General features: G+C 43.3%; 1 protein-coding gene across 1 annotated transcript in view; it reads left to right on the forward strand.

Moving 5' to 3' along the window:
* Nucleotides 1-22,997, forward strand: part of IFNLR1 (interferon lambda receptor 1) — a 92,713-nt gene that overhangs the window by 54,805 nt on the left and 14,911 nt on the right. The window contains exon 5 of the mRNA XM_073615486.1: nucleotides 16,359-16,515. Coding sequence (XP_073471587.1) covers nucleotides 16,359-16,515 — 157 coding nt within the window. The remainder of the gene's footprint in view (nucleotides 1-16,358; nucleotides 16,516-22,997) is intronic.

Below are 22,997 nucleotides of genomic sequence, written 5' to 3' on the forward strand. Positions count from 1 at the left end.
GGGCACCTGATGTAAGGAGAAGCTCCGCTGGGGACACTGGATGTAAGGAGGGGCTTCGCTGGAGACACTGGGTGTGAGGATGGTCTCCGCTGGGGACACTGGATGTAAGGATGGTCTCTGCTGGGGACACTGGATGCAAGGAGGGGTTCCGCTGGGGATGCCTAATGTAAGGAGGGGCTCCACTGGGGACACTGGATGTAAGGAGGGGCTCCGCTGGGGACACTGGATGTAAGGATGGTCTCCGCTGGGGACACTGGATGTAAGGAGGGGCTCCGCTGGTGACACTGGATGTAAGGAGGGGCTCTGCTGGGGATGCCTGATGTAAAGAGGGTGTCATGAATAGGTGTGACCAGAACCGTGTGATCTGCGACAGAGGACACCAAAACGTATATAAGTGAAAATATAATAATTTATTAAAGTAAGTGAATAATATAGTACAACCACCTCCAATATGACGCAGTGCAATAACCAATCACAGACAGAGACCCACAAATAACAACAGACAGATAAGTACAATAAATGGGAAATACCAGGATCATAAACAATAGCCAGGCCAGGGTCATACACAGCAGATCAGCAGATGGACAGGGGATGTTCCAGAGACATAAACGTAAGCCAGGCCAAGGTCATACACAGGGAGATCAGCAGATGGGGTATGGAACACAGGACAGGGAGAGGATGGATGGATCAGACTGCAGGCAGGGATGCAAGGTAACAGGTGGGACAGGATAGGGATTGGAACAGAGAGACAGGATCAGAAACACGGGTCACAGGTTCAGGGCACAGGAACAGGTTCAGAATCAGGATCAGATCACAAGCTGTCAGGGCGCAATGAAGAAACCAAGGCAAACATGTGAGTGCTTGCCAGGTATTTATAGGCCTGTGATTGGCCTCAAGTGACACCTGATTGTAGGAGGTACTGTCTGCTCCACACTGCCAGGATCCATCCGCTGGTGGACGCCAGTACTGCGGCCCAAAGATGACATAACATCAGCAGGGAAAAGCTCTCCTGACAGTTCCAAACTGCCAGGAGACACCTGCTGGTGGACCTCAGTACTGCATGCCAAATGACAGATATTACCAGCAGATGGAACATTTCCTGACAGAGGGGCTCTGCTGGGGACACTGGATGTAAGGAGGGGCTCTGTTGGGGACGCCTGTTGTAAGGAGGGGCTCCACTTGGGACACCAGATGTAAGGAGAGGCTCTGCTGGGGACACCTGATGTAAGGAGGGACTCCGCTGGGGACACCAGATGTAAGGATGGGGCTCCACTGGGGACACTAGATGTAAGGAGGGGCTCTACTGGGGACACCTGGTGTAAGGAGGGGCTCTGCTGGGGACACCTGATGTAAGGAGGGGCTCTGCTGGGGACATTAGCTTGTAAGGAGGGGCTCTGCTGGGGGCACCTGATGCAAGGACAGACTTTGCTGGGGGCACCTGATGGCATCTGGTGGCAGGCGACGTGGCAGGTGACACGCTCAGGGGTCCCACTGATTCAGGATTATGGTGAGTTGAATGATTTCATTCTATATTACAATGTAATAATAGTAATAATGCGCTTCAATCATCCTGACACCACAACAACCATGGTGCTGGGATGATTGAAGCGCTAACACCAGGTGTTTGGAGTATCTTTATCTGCTGATTTGTTAAACTCTGGAATACACATTTCTATTGTGGTGTAGGACCTGGGCCAACTGTCCCTCCATCCCTCTTTCCTTCCTTCACTCTCTTTCCCTCCTTCTTTCCTTCTCTCTCCCTCCCTCCCTCTTTTCCCCTTTCTTTCTCCATCTCTTATTCATCTCAGACTCTAACCACACCCCCCATTTTACCCACGCCCATACAAGCCACACCCACTATTTCACATAAACCACGCCCATTTTCAGTGTGCAGCGCGCCACATCTTTCTTTTTTTGCTATGTCACGCCTACAAACACATGCCCCGCCCCCTAATTATAATAAGACTTCGCCTACAGCCAAAAAAGTGTCCCTATAAATTTTTTTACAATGTTGGCAACTATGCATTGGCAATAGATTGGATTTGATTGAATCTAAAATGGATATAACTATCTCCAGGGTTAATCAAAATTCTGGCATGGTTAATTAACTTTACTCGTAACTGGAGGAAGCTTATGCCAAATATGAAGATTTGGAAAATAGATCTCGTCGTTATAATATACACATATGTGGTCTCTCTGAAAACACCATTGATTTAGAAAGAGCAGTTCACATCCTAATGAAAGATCTTATTCCGGATGTACTACCTCACCAGATGGAAATAGACAGAGTTCACAGAGCCTTAACCACTCCAAGCATAGGCGTGCGCAGGAGGTGTGCCGAGTGTGCCTGGGCACACCCTAATCACCCCTTGCAGCGCAAATTCCCCCTGCTGATATTTCACCAAAGCTTCAAAAAAAATTTTTAAAAATAATAAAAAATATAAATGAAATTGTAAAAAATAATACAAAAACAAAATAATAAAAATAAAAAACTACTGACACCATCCACTACCCTACTACTTTTTTAAATGTTTACATTTATTTAGAGTGTGTGTGTGTTTAATATATATATATATATATAGGCACGCATGTGTGTTTGCATTTTGGGGTGCACACCCTAATGCAATAGGCTGCGCACACCTATGACTCCTAGATGAAATGGTCTACCGTGTGATGTAATTGACAAACCACATTACTGCCGAATTAAAGAAAAAAATGATGTCTATAGCCAGGTCATGATCAGATCTGACTTTTAATGGTTCGACTATTCAACTTTTTTAGAGATGTAGAAACTTGAAACCACTTCTCCAACAATTACTAAATCACCAGATCAAATATCGTTGGTCTTTTCCATTCCACCTCACCTTTCCTTTCAAGGGTAAATCTTATTAATTTACTACATTTCAGGAAGGTGAAAATATTGTACTATAACTAGGCATTATTACATGTGATTCTTTGTCATCAACATCACCATGTCAGAGGGGAGGGCCATTGTCACCTATTTGGTCCAGTCAACGTCAATCTAGAGGAACATCATCAATTACATGATTAGTTGACTTTATACAGAACTTGAAAAAGAATGGAACGGTAATTCTATGCGTTTGTGGTGCCACATCCAGTTTTAGAGCCAAAGCAAGAGAACCCCGCATGATGGAGTTTTTATGCACACCTAATTAAAATAGGAGTATTTAAGAATATTTCAGTAAGAAATTGTATTCATTATTAAACACATTGAGTAAAAAATTACATATGAAAAAGGAATGTATTATCCATCCATAACATTATCACCATCTTCTAACGTAACAAATATGATCCTCTTGCACCCAACTCGTTTTGGAGTACAGATATCTCCTTCTTCAGGGGTGTATATTGAAGAGGAAAACATATATATAATATAGTTTGAAAAACAGTAAATATATAGCAACATGAAAATATACATGCATACTACATATAACGATTATACAGTCAATTTAAGGGTACACTTACATATATTTTGGTGATGTGGTAGATTAACATTCCATCATATTACACTTAAAAACAAAGAAAGCATCAAAGGGACTGTGCTTGCTGCCTTTCTGCTTCAATATCTCAACCATCAAAAAGGAGTCTTAAAACTGCATAGTGTATCTATCCCAAAGAGCAGATTCCCCGCCCTCTGTAAGCCCCACAGAGGGGGTGTGGCCAGAGGAACTCACTGGGGTCAGAGTGGAGAGATTCTGCAATAAAAGGCATAAATAGTTCTGGGATATAATGATAAAAAATGTATTTGTATATCACTATATCCATCTAAAGCCCCTGGCCCGGATGGTTTTTCTGGCCATTATTATAAAAAATATAGTGAAATATTGATCCCTCACATGTGCTCTCTCTTAAATTAAATCCTCCATCATGGTTTGGTAGAATACACTCTTTAAAGATGAACAGTCTTCTGAGGATTTTATATTTATTCCGCTCTCTCCCAATTGCAATCAATATGTCAGAACTTGCAGCATTTCAAAAGAAAAGATTATCGTTCATATGGGGAAATAAGAGACCCAGGGTAAATAAATGTACTTTATACGCTCCCAAATTGAGTGATGGATTGGGAGCCCCGGATCTGCTTAAATATTTTCATGCTGCACAAATGGCACAACTAATTTGATTTCAATCTAAATTGACCTCGCCCTTATGGATGCAGATTGAAACATACTCCCATTTAAAAACAGACCTACTATACTCTGCTCATCTCTATCTTTTCCCTTGGTTTATGGGACAGACCTGCCAAGACCTATCATTTTAAATACCCCCATACTCCTTTATCACCTTTGTTTCTAAATCCCAAAATTATGCCAAGCCTCAATCTTTGAATGGTGGATTAATAAAGGATATATGCGAATAGCTGATTTTTATGACCATAGAGGAATATTAACTAAACAGTTTCTGATTGAAAAATATCAGATGCCAGAATCTGAAATGACATTATCAGATAATGAACTTTCTTAACTCTTTAAAGTGTAACTCAGATATCAAATCTATGACGCCCATGGAATATCATTGTAATGTAATCATTTTGATAGACTTAAAAATCATATTTCGGCTATTTACTCTATCCTAACATCTACTACAATGAAACAAGGTTATATGGAAAAATGGGAAAATGATTTTGAATGATACTTTAGAATTGAAGGAATAGACTAGCCCAAAATGCTTCCAAATCCCTAGTTAACACTTCGATCATCAAAGCCAATTATAAAGGATTAAGATGGTATAAGATGGTATAGAGAATAGCTTCCTATGTCCCTGCTTCACCATTGTGTTTTAGGGGCTGTGGTCAAGAGGGGACGATGTATCACATATGGTGGCAAGTAAAACGTTTCTGGATTCAAGTTTATGATCCCTCACTCAAATCAATCTGAACAAATCCCCTAAACAAACATTACTATGTAGTCCGGTGGAAAGAATTCCAAGACACCTGGAAAGATTGATTAATTTTCTCTTTATAGTGGCAAAAATTACCATAGCTAGATCCTGGAAGACAGCAACAATTCCTTTTCCTGGCCCATCCTCCCGTCAGGACACAATGGGTTAACATCTCCTCTGGAGCCCCACATTACCACCTGTATAGCTGAATAAAAGGCAGCTCCTCCCCAACTAAGACAGTTCTTCTTTTTTGGTCTGCTCCAGGCCACATGTTGATTGCAGTTGGTAAGTAAGTTGTTTGCTGAATCCCCCCTGCCAAACTTACCCCTCCATGTTCAGCCTCTCATGGAGTTTGGAAGACCCAGAATGCATAGTTGCCAACATTGAAAAAAAAATATGTGGGACACTTTTTTGGCTGTAGGCAGAGCCGTACAATAATTAGGGGGCGGGGCATTCGTTTGTAGGCGTGGCTTAGCAAGAATTCATAAGTGCGGTGCGCAAAGCGCACCGCTGCAAAAATGGGCGTGGCTTACGCAAAAGTGGGTGTGGCTTGTGTGAAAGTGGGCGTGACTTACGTGAAAAGTGGGTGTGGCTCAAGAGGGTGTGGTTAGAGTCTGAGATGAATGAGGGATGGAGAGGGAAAGGGGGAGAGGGGGAAAGGGGGAGAGGGAAATGACGGGACAGCAGCCCCAGATCCTACACAATAAAAATATGTGTATTCTAGAAAGTTTAACAATCAGCAGATAAAGATACTCCAAACACCTGGTGTTAATGCTTCAATCATCCCGGCACCATGGTTGTTATGGTGTCAGGATGATTGAAGCGTATTATTTCTATTATTACATTGTAATAAAAAATTAAATCATTCAACTCACCATAATGCCGAATCAGTGGGATCCCTGAGCGTGTCACTAGCCACGTCGCCTGCCACCAGCAGAGTCTGTCCTTGCATCAGGTGCCCCCAGCAGAGTCTGTCCTTGCATCAGGTGCCACCAGCAGAGTCTGTCCTTGCATCAGGTGCCCCCTCCAGAGTCTGTCCTTGCATCAGGTGCCCCCGCCAGAGTCTGTCCTTGCATCAGGTGCCACCAGCAGAGTCTGTCCTTGCATCAGGTGCCCCCGCCAGAGTCTGTCCTTGCATCAGGTGCCCCCGCCAGAGTCTGTCCTTGCATCAGGTGCCCCCGCCAGAGTCTGTATAGACCCCCTCAGTGCAGACCCCCTCCATCAGTGCAGATCCCCTCCATCAGTGCAGACCCCCTCCATCAGTGCAGATCCCTCCATCAGTGCAGCCCCCCCTCTATTATTGCAGCCCCCCCTCAGTGCAGCCCCCCTCTATTAGTGCAGCCCCCCTCTATTAGTGCAGACCCCCCTCAGTGCAGCCCCCCTCTATTAGTGCAGACCCCCCCTCAGTGCAGCCCCCCTCAGTTAGTGCAGCCCCCCCTCAGTTAGTGCAGCCCCCCGCTCAGTGCAGCCCCCCTCAGTTAGTGCAGCCCCCCCTCAGTTAGTGCAGCCCCCCCTCAGTTAGTGCAGCTCCCCTGTTAGTCCGGCCCCCGCTCAGTGCAGGAGTGGCCGGTGTTCTGCCGAGAAAGTTCCACTTGGCAATGGAGGATCCCCTGTACTGCGCAGGCGCAACACTTGCGCAGTACGGGGCTGGGAGCTTTCAGCAAGACACGGCGACGACGCTGTGTCTTCTGCTCGCTTCAGTGGAGAGGGGAGGGGCCGTGCAGCTAAAGAAGGCGCTTCATTAGCTGCACGGATCGAGCCCCCTTCCCCTCTCCACTAAACACTAGAGGAAGAGAGAGCGGCGGCGCCGGACGCCATTTTGCTGGAGCCCGCTGCTCCAAAAAAACAAAAAAAAACAACATTCCCGATTTTCCTTATGGAAAATCCCGATTCGGGACACTCTCCAATCGGGACGAGGGTCCCAAAATCGGGATTGTCCCGGGAAAATCGGGACTGTTGGCAACTATGCAGAATGCTGAAGGTAAATACTTTTTTTTTTTTTGGGTGCCTTTTTGTGCCAAGGCTGAGGACAAAACAGCATTGATATTGTACAGGTGTTGTATTATAAGAGCTCTGCAATGTTATCATTGTCTCTCTCTTTGGTTTTATTTTTTCCTGTCTTTATATGCAGCACCCTGCACTCTGTCCTGGCTTTATTGTCAGTCTGAGAGCGGCTGTGAATGGTGTCACAGGGTACAGGGACACAAGTAAAGGACTTATCTCAGATTCTGACTCTCCTGTCTGTCTCTGGATGTGCTGTCCTGGCTCCCTTGCTATGCTGTGTACTCCTGTGGGCTTGACAGTCTGACTTTTTTTTGTCTCAGACTTTAGGACCCCATACATACTATGCTACTTTTGTTGTCTGGTTTCCTTAGTGCAAGGGCCTGCAAGGCCTGCCTCATTGCATACAAATCGAGACTCTTATGCCGCGTACACATGGTCGGACTTTTCGACCGGACTTGTCTGACGGACGCCGACGGACCAAATCCGCCGAACAATCCGATCGTGTGTGGGCTTCACCGGACCTTCAGCGGACTTTTCCAGTCGCAAATCTGACGGACTTTAGATTTGGAACATGCTTCAAATGTTTACATCGTAACTCCGCCGGACCCAGCAATCCGCTAGTCTTTATGCTAGTCCGACGAACAAAAAACGGCGCTAGGGCAGCTATTGGCTACTGGCTATCAACTTCCTTATTTTAGTCCGGTGTATGTCATCACGTACAAATCCGTCGGACTTTGGTGTGATCGTGTGTAGGCAAGTCTGGTCGTTAGAAAATCCATTGAAAGTCCGCCAAAAGTCAGTCGAAAGTCTGTCGGACAGGCCGTCTGACTTTTTTAGCTGAAAAGTCCAACCGTGTGTAGGTGGCATTAGGTTTGGCCTCTTGTTGTGTGGTTTTGGTAAATCTGAGGGAAGACATCCAGAGAAGATTGTATAGTGTGTGTCCAGCTTAACTGTGTCTGCTGTCTGCCTTTGGAAATGCTGCCTGAAGCTCACCTGATGCTTCTAAGGTGAGTGGATGAAGGTGGATGGCTCTTAAAGAGACAGGGTACCATATTTTTTGGTGAGAGGTAATATGTTTTTCTCCATATATTTTGTGCAAATATGAGCTTTCCACACCTGTTAGTGGCACAGAAGATTAGCAAAGGTAGGAGGGGGCGACGTGGGACATGGTTCTTAAAAGAGTGCCCAAGGAGATTATGCAAATTAGGGGTTTTGTATTATTTTGGAATCAGAAACCCTGAATGCAAAACGCTCCAAAAAAACATAAAACCGGCCAACAATCCTCTATTCCTGACCAGGACAATGAAACAGGTTGTCACATCTATTAAAGTGGATGTAAACCCTCCATACACCCAGTAAAGTGAATGGCCTCAAATGATACACAGAGATGAACCAAATCTCCCTACATAAGTTTCTACATGTATATCTGCTGTCTTCACATTTATATACTGTTTAGAAAGTTCAGATCGTGTTAGGAAATGTTCTCTTCCTGTTTAACACAGAGTGTGGTGTTTGGGCATACAGTCAATATAGCGTAAATTGCTGATTGGAGGAAAGGCACACCCCCCCCCATCACGTTTTGTACAGGGCCAGCTCCCTGCTAATCTATTTATAGCAGCCTCCCCAGACAGAAATGTCAGGCTGTTTTTTTCTGATGTGTCCAAGAATTTGTCAGGAGTTATCAGGCTGATAACAGAAGAATGGGTCAGGAGAGAGCTACAGGACACTGAAGATATATGTGCCCAGCTCAAATTTCATGTATTAGGCTATGTTTTTTACCGAGATTTTTTTGCCGTGACTTGAAGCAATGCCTGTGTATTCTTGAGGTCTATGGACCTCAAGTTGCATCAAAGTGGGACCAAAATAGTGCAGGAACTGCTTTGAGGTCGCTGCGTCTTGAAGTCGCACAGATATGAACGGTACTCATTGGAAATCATGGGGTACGACTTGTCATGTGACTTTTCAGTCCCAAATCGCATGAAAAGTAGCACTAGTAGAAACCTAGCCTTAGGTTCACATCCACTTAAGCATGTGGTCTATACACTCTGAAGGACAGGATCCAGGAAACTGGCACAAATGCATTTATGTCAGCATGATAGAGAATGCCTCACCTAGCTCACGATGCATTTTGGGTCTGCAGTGGCAAAGAAATTAAATTGCACAGGTTGCCTAAATAGGATGTGGTTGTGCAAAATTCTAAGCCCTATTAAGGCAGCTATTGCGGATAGGATGCTACAGGTATCCACACCACAAGCAACACCCATAATGATAGAGCGGAAAGTGCTCATTGATGAAGGATGACAGATACCTTGTTAGAAGACCTATTTACAGTAACAGGTTCTCTAAACTTTATCCATATATGATGGCTGCTGTATGTTTGTGCACTGCACTTTCAGGGGTGGATGCTGCCCTCTAGTATCTGGTGCAGCAAATGTCTTTGCCTTTTTATAACTTGGTTGCCTTCAGCAATCCTATGGATGAGAAAGAGGACTTGTTCACACCAAATGCAGTCCAGTGCATCTTTATTCTGCATCAAGAACGCATGGACAGTGTTTAACTTTGATTCCAGGTTACATAGATCACACCAGTACAGCGCATTCTAGTACAGTCAACAAAAGTAGAATGTTGCATTGTTTCTGTATGGAACACATCTAGAAGCGGCAAAACGCATTGAGAATGCATCAAAAGACTCATACAGGAACACATCTGGAACACAGAAATTGTGGTGATCTGGCCATCAGACTGGCACCGAATCTATACAGTGACAGATTTTGCCTGCCAATCAGCAATACGTTAACTTTCATATATATTAACTTTAGATATGGCATTACATTCAACAATGGAAGCTACAAGATTTGGCACAGTTTCTGGAAAGATTTGAACCTGGCAACTGACTTTTGGTTGATGCTTTTGATAGACCTAGTACAAGCGCTGGCGCACCCAGTCGCTGCTATGAGAGCATTGTTGTTACACCACTGGAAGGCAGGTGAAATGTCTACACAAGCCTTTAACATTTCCTATAATGGGGGGGTTATTGTTTGGCCAAACACTGAACAACGCAATTAAGCGAATGACAGGAGGAAAAAAGTCTGGCTACAGACTAGTAAGAGGATCCCGCCATCCTTCACTCAAGCCTACTAAACTTCAGAGTCTGCAGGAGGCCAAATCTTATAGGACAGGCTACAGATTTAATAGATCACAGTGGAGGTGTCTTAAAATTACTTTTTTTTAAATCAAGTCCAGAGCAAGCTACTAAGATGGCTGGAAGGTTTTTTTTGAAGGTGCGTCCGACCAGTCTCTTCCATTTGGCCAGGGGGCCTGAGTGAAATTAATGATTGTAGCCTCCTTCCGGAGGGTTTGGACGACAGTCATCAAAGACCAGTGGGTCCAGAAGACAGGTGGGCGTACAATGGAAAATTCCAAAGCTGACCACTGAATCCATTTAATCTATGTCCAACAGATCTCAGAAGAGAAGATGTTGACAAGATTTTTATACTGCTACAAGGCCATAATGCTAGTGATGCCGAAAACATGGAATCATCTGGGGGTCTTTCTCCCCATTTTTTCTAGTACCTAAGGCAGGAGCCTTCTGGCCTGTTTTAGTTTGAAGGAATCAAATGTGTTCATATACTCCAATTGGTCAAGATGGTTCATGCAGACAGTCACAGGGACAGTTCAGCTGGAGGACCAGTTGGTATCAATCGACCGGCCGACTCATATTTCCATTTACTGTTCAGTGCCGAGCATCAGAGGCATGTGAGATTTTCAGTGGCCAGATGTCACTTCCAGTTTAGGTTCTTTTTTACAGAATTGGCACAGTCCCAGGAATCTTTTGAAAGATCTTGTTGGCAGTGGTGGTACCTTGGGCCAGGTGGCACAGGAGGACGTTTCAATTTTTCCATCTTTAGCCTATGAGCTGGGCTATCTATGGATCAGAAAATCTTTGTGCCTATACAAATTCAACAAGAACTGGAGTTTTGGACATTGCCACCGTGCTTTTTTGGAGGCCTGCCTCTCAGCTCAGGAGATAGGATGATCCTGAAACCAGATGTCAGTCTCTGAGGCTTGGAAATCCAAGATCCGAAGAAACAAGTGCAAGACCATTGGAGAGCGGTGAAGCACAGGCTCCCAAAGTATCTTGAATGGAAGGAAGCCTTTTTCTAGCATTGCAAGCCTTTCAGGATCTTTGAGGGGGGTCTGAGTAAGGTTGACAACAAGACAGTAGTAACCTACATTGCCTGACAAGGGGACATCAAGTCTTTTCTTGTTTCATCTTGCAAAGAAACTTTTTGTGGGGCAGAGAACCACTTAGTTAAAATTGGTCTTTTTGCCAAGGAAGCAAAATCAATTATTGGTTCGGTTATGTCAATATAGGCCCTATAGGGCATTGCAGCAGTAGTTCTCAGGGAGACTTCACTGAACATGCAGCTTCTGATATTTGCAACAGGATACCAATGCAAAGACTCCCTCATACAAGGTGCAGGGTGCCATGGAATTTTCTGTTTGATTTTTTTTCTCTGATCAAGTGAATTCTTCTATGGCAAGGTCAGTAACAGCACCCCAATCCAATTGGACTACTTTTAATAGCCTGGCTATGGAATAGGCTACACTAGAGGTGCAGAGATTCTCATTTGATGTTGTTCAGATCCTGGTGACCAGAAGATCATCCATGAACGCTACATAGGAGGGGATATGAGAGAAGTTTGTTTTGTTTGCTCAGCAAAGCTTTCTCTCCTGTGTTCCTTGCTCTAGCCAATTCCTTGACATTTTACAGTCAGCGCTAGGGGTTGGTCTGGAATACAACGCCATTTAAGGGATCTCTACTTTATTTTTCACAGGCTGCAGATAGGTGCAAAGCCAGTGACCAGATGCTTCTTCAAGATAACAATATATATATGACCTTGAGGGAAATCCTTGTTCCCTCTGTGGCACTTAGGCTTGGATCTGAGAGCACCCTTTGCTCCAACAGGTTTCATTTCCATTGAAGTACTGCATGGTAAAACTAGTTCTCCTGACAACTACTTCTGACAGAAGGATGTTGAAGATTGCAACACTTTCCAGCAAGGGCGCTTTGGTGTCTTTTTTTTTCTTTTTTACCAGGGATAGGGATACCACGTCTATCACCAAAGTTCAATTTTAAAGTGGTATCCAGTTTCCAGGAAAACTGGAAAGTAGGGAAACTTTGTCAAAGTACCAGGATGATTAAACTGGCATGCAGGAAGTACGCATTTCTGCTCTGAAATAATTGCAAGCCTATTTGACTAGGGGTGGCAGCCTTTGAGGCAGTTATGCCAGGATTGCTTGAAGGATATAGGTAAGGGCTAGCTTGAAGGTCTGTTGCGGCCTTCATTCAACCTTACAAATAAAATATGTGACCAGCATGTGAGGGACCAGAGGTATCAATTCCTTCTGGTTTTAGCATCTTTTCTTTGGATGTTGATGTCTCTCTTAATTGTTCTCTCCCACCCTAATATTAAGCTTTGGTATATCCCATTGTGTGCTGACGGGAGGATGGGCCAGTAAAACGGAAAATTGTTATCAAGTACTTACCGTAATTTTCCTTTCCTGGCCCATCCTCACGTCAGCACAGGACTCCCTCCCTAGTGACCTGTCGCAGGCTAAGTTATCGAACTGTCTTAGTTGGGGAGGAGATGCCTTTTATTCAGCTATACAGGTAATGGTAATGTGGGGCTCCAGAGGAGATGTTTGCTGACGTGAGGATGGGCCAGGAAAGGAAAATTACGGTAAGTATTTGATAATAATTTTCCGTTTTAATAGACTCAAAGTTAAACTGTCTTGGATTATGGTTAATAAGCTTCTTTCAGCCATTTTAAGTGATATGTTACTATTATTTGAGGAATCCTGGAAACCCTGGATTATTTAGATAATGAATCCTAAGATATATCAGCTTACAAAACTCTCATACACAAATAAGTTTGCATGCAGTACTCTATATCTGTCATTTCTTTCTTCCTTACCTCTTTCTCTCTTCCGTTTCCTATTTCTGACTTTCCTTATGGACTAATAGGGTCTCAGTTGGACCCGATGAGACACCTATTTTTCATATTAGGATGACATATAAAACACATCCATATTTTACTGGATACTTTTAGAGACTCTATATATATTGGGTATGAATTTCAATTAATACGTTCTTGACTTCTTTAATATCTCAAATCCTTTTTGAAAGTTATCTACCTATACATATTCTCATAATTTAAACATCTATACTCATACATATACGGTATTTAAGATCTTGGGTTGATTTGACTTATAGTCATCCTAACCTATTATTACAATGTATTTGTGCATAATAATTGTTAATGTAATTGAATTCTTTTTTTTTTTTCTGTACTATATTATAATGTTCATTTGAAATTCTGAATAAAAACAATGAAACAGGGAAAAAGATATAATATTTTTAAAAATTTAAAAAAATCAATTAAATGATTTTTAGGGAAAAAAACAAGTGCAAAGTCAAGTGCCTTCTAGCCAGAAGAAAGTAGTGATGGTGGGTGAGGAAGTGTGTGTGAACTGCCCAGGCCATTAACTAGAGGTAGAAGGAGATTTATCTCAGCTTGTATGGAAGCAGTTGAAGTGCCAAGCTGGAATACAGGAGCTGGGAATTTAGGTAAATTGGGGATATATATATATATATATATATATATATATATATATATATATTTTTTTTTTTTTTTTTTTTTTTGCACTCCAGCAAAAACCTGGCAGGAAGGTCGTTACTAAAGACAGTGGGGTGGGTGTTGGCGACTGATGCTTTGAGCTTCAATGCTTTACTGTGGGGAAGAGCAGGCAGTCTATGGCTGTAGGATGGAATGCTTAATTTTTTCTGCTTCCTGCCCTTTTGTCTCTGGAAAAAACCTCACAGAAAAAGGTCAGTGAGGACTGAAGAGGGATAGGAATGAGGCTCCCACCAAATGCGGTGGCTCCACAAAATCAAGTTGGTTCTCCCTTGCAGCATACCTTTCAGCAGCCATTATTTTTATCCAGTTTGCATTTTTTTGCAGGGATGGCTTTCTGAGGGAAAAAGTAAATCTGTACATTTTAGCAAAAATGAAAATACAAAACAATGTGATAGTAGGTAGAAATATCTGGGTCCACCAGGCCACGAACTGGTGGTGGACTGTTTTCACCAGTTCTTCACTATCTATGATACATTAGTTACTATTCTCATATAACCCCAGAACCCCAGTGCCTCTGCTTGTGCCTGCATCACACAGAAGGAAGAAATTGGAGGAGGAGTTGAAGAAATAAAGGGCGGAAGGGGGAGGGGTAGGGTGGTCATAGAGACTTAAGGTTGTTGTGCAGAGTATTGAAATCATGCTCTGGAAGCTTCTTGTATACAGCAATACGCTTTACTTTCATGGAGAAATATCAGGACATGTCTTTTCATGGAACAGGAAGCAGGAATACAAGAGAACACATACACTGAGAAAGATGACACTTCCTCTGATCACATTACCAAAGATACACACAGTGCCAATTGCTGGATAGATAGGTATAATGCATACAATATATAGTTCACAGTATAGAAATCTATCCGCTGTTGTTCTTCCAACACCCCTTCTCGAGAGCATGTGCCTTGTCAAATTCACCTTCTTCTGGATATAACTATGATGTTCCTCCAGTGCATCGGCAGTCATCTCCTCTGACGGGCAATATTGAATGTCAAAACACCTTGCTCTTGATTGTCCCCCAGTAGGTAATACTTGACGTTGATGTGTTTGGTTCTAATATTGAGCCTTTCTGATTGCGTAAGCCTTATACATCCCTGGTTGTCTTCAAAAATGGGAATTGGTTTTGACATGTCTTTTCATGGAACAGGAAGCAGAAATACAAGAGAACACATACACTGAGAAAGATAACACTTCCTCTGATTACATTACCATAGATACACACTACAGTGTCACCTGCTGGATAGATAGGTATAATGCATACCGTATATAGTTCACAGTATAGAAAGCTATCCACTGTTGTTCTTCCAACATCCCTTCTCAACAGCATGTGCCTTGTCAAATTATATTCAGCTTCTTCTGATTATAACTATAACATTCCTTCAGTGCATCGGCAGTCATCTCCTCTGATGGGCAATATTGAATGTCAATAACACCTTGGACTTGATTTTTCCTCAGTAGGTGATACTTGACGTTTATGTGTTTGGTTCTAGGATTGACCCTTTCTGATTGCGTAAGCCTTACACATCCCTGGTTGTCTTCAAAAATGGGTATTGGTTTTAATATGTCTTTTCATGGAACAGGAAGCAGGAATACAAGAGAACACATACAATGAGAAAGATAATTATTCCTCTGATCACATTACCATAGATACACACTACAGTGCCACCTGCTGGATAGATTGGTATAATGCATACAGTATATACTTCACAGTATAGAAAGCTATCTGCTGTTCTTCCAACAAAGTGGAGCTCTGAGTGAAGTCTGAGAATCCCTCTGCAGGATGGTCAGGAGGAGGAGTGCTTAGCCCCAGACTGTACAAACAAGGGATTCCTCTCTCATGCATTTCTTGTGAAAATTAGCTTTTTCTGGAAGAATCTGTTCCCTACTTCGTGAGAAGGGAGGCAAGTGTCCTGGCAGCAGAGCCTTATGTGAACATCCTAGGCAAGCAGATACAGGAGGAGGAAGTGGTGGGGCAGGGCAGCTGGGAGCAGAACAGAACTTGTAAATGAGTACACTCATGGTATAAGGAGGGAACACTGGTTCACTATTGCCACAGCTGTTTAGTTGGTTCCCTAGGAGGTTCTCTGCATCTTTTACCTTTTGCTCACTATTAATATAAATAGACATTTCTGGCACAATTAAAGTGAAAGTGTTTTTTGTATGACAGACCAGGGTGATGGCTGGAGAGACATAAAAAGAAAATGGGCAACCTCCATAGATTTATCTGTGGTGTGTAGCTCAGCAAAGTCTGTGCAGCGCAGTGTGACAGTGGAGTTTGTTTACACCGGGCTGATTTGCAGGGCATCTATGAGCGGAAAGAGGCCCTAAATGACAGATAGTGAACTTTTGGCTCCTACATAGTTACATAGTTACTTAGTAGGTGAGGTTGAAAAAAGACACAAGTCCATCAAGTCCAACCTATGTGTGTGATTATGCTCCTCTATGGACATTCAAATTTTTAAATATTAGCAGTATTAGCAGTAAAAGAGCTGGCCCTTTTAGCTGCAAGCACTGTAAAACAATTCATCCTTCAAGTTAGCAGCCAAAAAACTGAAGCTGTTTAAAGATAAAATCTTGGTGAAAATATTGAAGTTTTTTGTGTATTTCTAGCAGTTTAAAAAAAACTGTGTGGGAGGTAAAATGCATACTAAATCCTATCAATTCCCTATCAATCATGTCATTCCTAGTTTCTTAAATGTTTAATTCTTGTTGTTGTATAATTAAATCAAACTAATTTTCACATTGTGTATATGATTATAGAAACCACAGAAAATAGAAATGACAGGGCCTTCAAAAACAATCAAAACAGATGTATATGAAGGAGACTACTGCATGGTGGCAAGAACTATGTATATCAGTGATAAAAAAAAAGAAAGTGGACCATCGCATCCTTTTTGTTTCACCGTTACTCAAAAAGGTAACTCCACCGTATTTAAAATGTTGTCTTATTCATACATTCATAATAGTATGATAACATGATTCCTGAAATTCGAACCATAATAGATAGTATTAGTCATGCTTGGTCCATTCACCCAGATTGCCTTTACTCTCCATGGCATTGCTTGGCAAATTTGAGAGCTTTAGGGTAGGAGGGGGAGGGTACGTGCTGTGAAACAGGGCAGAGCTGATATTCATCCAAACATTGGGGGTTATTTACGAAAGGCAAATTCACTTTGCACTACAAGTGCACTTGGAAGTGCAGTCACTGTAAATCTGAGGGGTAGATCTGAAATGAGGGGAGGCTCTGCTGATTTTATCATCCAATCATGTGCAAGCTAAAATACTGTTTTTTATGTTCCTTGCATGTCCCCCTTGGCTTTACAGTGACTGCACTTCCTTCCTTCCTTGCAGTGCACTTGTAGTGCAAAGTGGATTTGCCTTTCGTAAATAACCCCCAGTGTCTTACTTTGGGCATGCCTGGCAGTGTGTGTATCGGACGTATGATTTTCTTTTATAACAGTGATGGCAGCTAGAATATGCTGGATGCAGTCTAAATACAATAATATTTTGGTCCAGCTGCCATCACAATGTATATTAAGGCTAAATTTAAAACCGGATACTGTGTGTGCAATTTGGGGAGAGCTGGTAACTTTCTTAATTATTATGCTCTAATAGTGTTATTGATGCCCTGGGTAAAGAGTTATAATCTAAATGTAGCGCACCCCTTAAGGAGCCGCAGTAAAAAATTGGGATCCCCCACCCTGCACAGCCATGAATTTTCACAGGCACTCTTGAGACAGATATGTACAGATCTGTAATAAAATGTAAGCAAAGGACATACATGACAGGGTGGAAGTAGCTACTAGGCCATAATAGGTTAAGTCATGGGGCTGGTCAAAATGGAGAAATAGGCTCTTACCTGATTGGATGAGCTACGGGTGATGGGGAGGAGACGGATAGCTAGTAGTAGAGGGGAGGAGCGAAAGGAGCGCCACTTGCAGATTGTAAATCAGAGTAGGAACGTCCCTCCCTCCCACCCTGGTGAAGAGGTCGGTTTTAGGTTCTGGAAGAAGGTTGTTGACGGTTGGGGTCCTTAAAGAAGGTATATGACATGCACTATATTGATGAGATGGTGGGACCCATCTCAGGTATGGAGTCCTCCTGTTGGTCTGGTTTCAGTCTAGACTGACTGGATAGTTAAGGTGGTAGGGGTCTGTGGTCAGTTAGGGAGTCCTCGAGGCGCTGTTTGGCGGCTGGGGACAGAACCTGACTTAACGGTACCACAGATTCCAAGTTGTGGGAGATGGTGTCGTCTAGGATCTGCAACCAGTTATTTGTATTTGATCTGGTATTTACAATGTTTATGTTTAACTATGGTTTTTGGTTTAAATAAAAGGCCATACCAGCCATTTTAACTCCAACACTGTTTCGGTGTCATTATTTAAGTTTTAAGGGTAATGCCCCGTACACACGATCGGAAATTCCGCCAGCAAAAGTCAGATGTGAGCTTTTGGTTGGAAATTCAGACCTTGTGTATGCTGCATCTGACTTTTGCTGGTGGAATTTCAACCAGCAAAAGATTGAGAGCAGGTTCTCTATATTTCCGACAGAAAATCTATCGGAAATTCTGATCTTCTGTAGCAATTCCGACGTGCAAAATTCAGGGACAACTCTTCCTATATACAGTCTCTATATACAGTTCCACTCCTTCCACCAGCACTCATTTGCTTGCAGAACCCAGCTTGACCACAGTGTGAAGATCTGACAGTCATTAGATAAAAAGTAATGGCCTATTACAGGCAGGACTTCACTGCAAATAGCTATCATATCCTTGTGCAGCTCCAGCCCACTACAGCATATCCATACAGCCAACCCAGTAGCCAGGATCCTCCCAGGCTCTTACCTTTCAGTGACAACTGCTTCACAATTGATGGCATTTCTGGTCTGAGGGGGATATCTTTTGATTATCTGCATTGCCTGTTCAGGAATTATCCACTATACACATTGACTGTGTGCCATTTCATGTCCTGAATCAATCCGGATTAGAGATTCTTCACCATTCTTCCCCTTCCCGTGTCCCAAAGGTGTACATGAAGGAAGTGTATGATCGTGGTGTATTGCTAGCAGCTTTTTGTACCTATTACTGAAAACTAGGGATGATCTTCGCATTCGAGGCGAACCCATGTTCGCCTCGAACATCTTCTGTTCGCCTGTTCGCCGAATTGCGAACGATATGGGCCGTTTGAACAGTGTTCAGCTAAAGATATCTGTAGAAGGTTGGTGGTGTTTTCCTGATCCTATCACTACCGCAGGCAGCTACATTATTTTAACGTTAGTGTAGTACGTCCTCTGCAGTGTTCAGCTAAAGCTATCTGTAGAAGGTTGGTGGTGTTTTCCTGATCCTCTTACTACTGCAGGCAGTTACATTATTTACACGTTAGTCTAGTGCGACCTCTGCACAGTGTTCAGCTAAACCTACCTGTAGAAGGATGGTGGTGTTTTCCTAATCCTATCACTACCGCAGGCAGCTACATTGTGGCACCAGCACCACCACCAAAGGCCCAATTTTTCTGCCCCTGTTCAACAAGGGCATGTAATTACAATTCTTGATCTAATATTTCACAGCAGGGCCCTGTGAGGGCTTACAGTGTTGTGGCCACAACAACACCTAAGGCCCAAATTTCTGCTGAGTATATAAGGCAGGCCCCTACTTTCAAACATCCAACTTACAAACGACTCCTACTTGCAAACGGAAGGAGACAACAGGAAGTGAGATGAAATCTACCCCTAGGAAGGGAAATTCTCTCCTGTTATGCCCCGTACACACGGTCGGATTTTCCGATGGAAAATGTCCGATCGGAGCGTGTTGTCGGAAATTCCGACCGTGTGTGGGCTCCATCGGACATTTTCCATCGGATTTTCCGACACACAAAGTTGGAGAGCAGGAGAAAATTTTCTGACAACAAAATCCGTTGTCGGAAATTCCGATCGTGTGTACACAAATCCGACAGACAAAGTGCCACGCATGCTCAGAATAAATAAAGAGATGAAAGCTATTGGCCACTGCCCCGTTTATAGTCCCGACGTACGTGTTTTACGTCACCGCGTTTAGAACGATCGGATTTTCCGACAACTTTGTGCGACCGTGTGTAGACAAAACAAGTTTGAGCCAACATCCGTCGGAAAAAATCCTAGGATTTTGTTGTCGAAATGTCCGAACAAAGTCCGACCGTGTGTACGCCCTATAAGAGTTTATATGGGAAAAACTTTTCTCCTTTCCACTGATGCTTTATCACAAATCCTTGTTTCACAAAAAAAAACAAATTTTCAAAAAACATTTGTCATTGGGACAAAAAGTGAGGTGAAATCTTCTGAAGAGACGCACAGACAGCAAAACAAATGTCACAGGGGTGATAACCCTTCCCTAGGTTTTCCAAAAAGCATTAAAATAGATTTTTTGGCTGGAGCTAAACACGTTAAAAATGTACCCGTTCAAAATTACAAAGAGATTCTACTTAACAACAAACCTACAGTCCCTGTCTTGTTTGCACCGCCTGTATACTGCTGTTCAGAGTATATAGGGCCTGGGGGCCCCACACCTTTCCTTTTTCAATTTGGGTGCGGGGTTCCCCTTAATATCCATACAAGACCCAAAGGGCCTGGTAATGGACTGGGGGGTACCCATGCCGTTTGTCTCACTGATTTTCATGCATATTGCCAGGACCCGACATTACATTAAAGCCGCAAGCAGTTTTAAATGACTTTTTTTCCTTTAAAAATGACATTTTGTGCAGGGACTGGTCTAAGCACGGGAAACAAGCGCCACTTTACAGGCATACTATAAACACCCCCCAGGTACGATATTTAAAGGAATATTTCACTTTTTTTTACTTTAAGCATCATTAAAATCACTGCTCCCGAAAAAACGGACGTTTTTAAAACTTTTTTTTGCATTGATACATGTCCCCTGGGGCAGGACCCGGGTCCTCAAACCCTTTTTAGGACAATACCATGCAAATTAGCCTTTAAAATGAGCACTTTTGATTTCCATCGTTCAAGTCCCATAGACGTCAATGGGGTTCTAACGTTCATGCAAATTTTCGGTCCGTTCGCAGGTTCTGGTGCGAACCGAACCGGGGGGTGTTTGGCTCATCCCTACTGAAAACGTTGTCTTTTAATTGTTTGCACTGGTTGTAGTGTATCATTTTAATTTTTGCAACATTGTTTCAATGCCTTTAATCTTTCAATTACTGGTGTAGGAATAAGGTATAAGGTTATCTCGGAAATTTGTAATCCTCATCTCTTTCTGTATGCTGTTTTTTTCCTTAAAGATACCACACCTGATGTGATCAGGAGGTTCAGGAATTGATGGGCTGGGAATCATTTCAAGTAATTGGTGACCCTATGGTACTGTTTAAGGGTATTGTAGCAGTGATTTTTTTTCTTTTTGATTTCACTATTACAGGCAGGAACCCAAGGCCCCTTAGTTGTGTAGCAAAAATATTAAAGTGTCCAGCTTGTACTTTTCCTCCGGTGGCTACAAATCCCAGCACCACCTCTTCAGGCACTGCCAACCCACCTGGCTGCAGCTGCCCCTTTACTGGCCCTCCAGTCTAACTTTCCCAGCACAATTCTCCAGACTGACACCAACCAGCCCACATGGCTGACTCTCAGGAGATTTCCCAGTAGTGCTGACCTGCTCCTGCTGTCCTCTCTCCTTGCTCCTGTGCCTCTAGGAAGGGCTTCCCCCACGTCTTATGGCAGGATCCTTCCAGCACCCGAGCTCCGGCCCAAGGGCACCCCCCTCCCCCAGAGTGGGGGGCACCCCTGAGGGGCACCGACAGCCTACTCAGCACTCCATCTTCCACCTGACTCTTCAATGTTCTAGAGAACTGGGGAGGCATCAGAGAGGCTGCTAGGATGAGTCATCCAGCCCTGATGAACCTTGACCCAGATTCACAGCTCAGGCCCAGCCCTGAGTCAAAAAAAATTGCCTACACTAACACCTAGCACTACAAATCTACACCACCAACTAGCACACACTAGAGGGTGCTACATTACATTAACAAAAATCTTCTGAGTATGATATCCTTACCTAGCACAGCAAAGCTTAGAATGGGAGAGAGATAAGCAGCACAAGGAAACTCATCAGTTTGCTGCTTCTTTTCCTTTCCAGCCACAGGCTAAAGCTGGCCATACAGTGATCGAAATTCATCCGGTTCAGCATGAACCTGCTGTATTTCAACCATAGTGTAGCTGTCCCTGATCGGACATGTTGGAAAACTTTTGTCATTCAGTAACTTTAGCTGCAGGTCAGTGTATTCTGACAGCACTGTCAGTTATGTCCCACTGTCAGAATACACTGCCCCAGTGGGACGTTTATGTGTGGATGAAGGAATCTGAAAAAAAAAACCCTACAGTCAGCTTATGTACAAAGACCTAACTTAACTGCAGTAGTCCTCCAGTTGGCTTTGTAAATCTCAGGAATTGTTTGCATTTTATCTGTGTATTTCCAGTTTTCCTAGAGTTTAGCTTTAAATGTGCCCATGACAAATATCTGAAAGTCAAATTTTCTAGCAAAATAAGTTTTGACAGTATTTCTACTTAAAGTGTTACTAAACCTAAAACCTTAAAGGGGTTGTAAACCCTCACAGTTTTTCACCTCAATGCATTCTATGCATTGAGGTGATAAAGCTCTTGCAGTGCACCAGCCCCCCAGAGCCCCCCTTTTACTTACCTGAGCCCGATCGTTCCTGAGCCAGAGACGACCACACCCGCTCCAGCCGGTGTCTCAGGTTCTGATTGGATAAATTAATAACAGTGCAGCCATTGGCTCCCGCCGCTGTCAATCAAATCCAATGATGCAGGAGCCGGGGGCAGAGCAGAGTCCTGCTCTCTGTGTCAATGGACGCAGCAGCAGGACATGGGAGCACGCCTGCAGGGAGAGCGCTTTTCCGATGGGGCACTCTAGAAGAGGAGGAGCCAGGAGCGCCACTGAGGGACCCCAGAAGAGGAGGATCGGGGCCACTCTGTGCAAAACCAACTGCACAGAGGAGGTAACTATATAGAAAAAGATGCTAGTGTGTTATCAAAAGTAAATACAGCTTCTGTGCACTAAAACTTAAATACCAGGTTAATCAAATATGTATATCCTAAAAGTGCAGCGCTAAATAAAATTACCATGTGCAAAACACTATATATGACATAGTGCAAAACTTTTTGAAGTGAACAGAAAATCCAATCAAAATATTATTCAATCCAAAAATGTCCTTATGCAAAAGTGCAAAATATATTACATTCATAAAGTGCAAAGTTCATATATTGATCACTAAAGTGCTCCTGTGCAAACAGTTCATGCATGGCAGTGTTCCACACTGGATAGATCGATCCTGATGGCGCAGTGCTCAGACATTCATCGTTGTGACTCCTTCACCATACATCAGATGGGGGCTTACCAGA

This window comes from Aquarana catesbeiana, linkage group LG02 (genome assembly GCF_042186555.1).
Source record: "Aquarana catesbeiana isolate 2022-GZ linkage group LG02, ASM4218655v1, whole genome shotgun sequence".
Taxonomy (NCBI): Eukaryota; Metazoa; Chordata; class Amphibia; order Anura; family Ranidae; genus Aquarana; species Aquarana catesbeiana.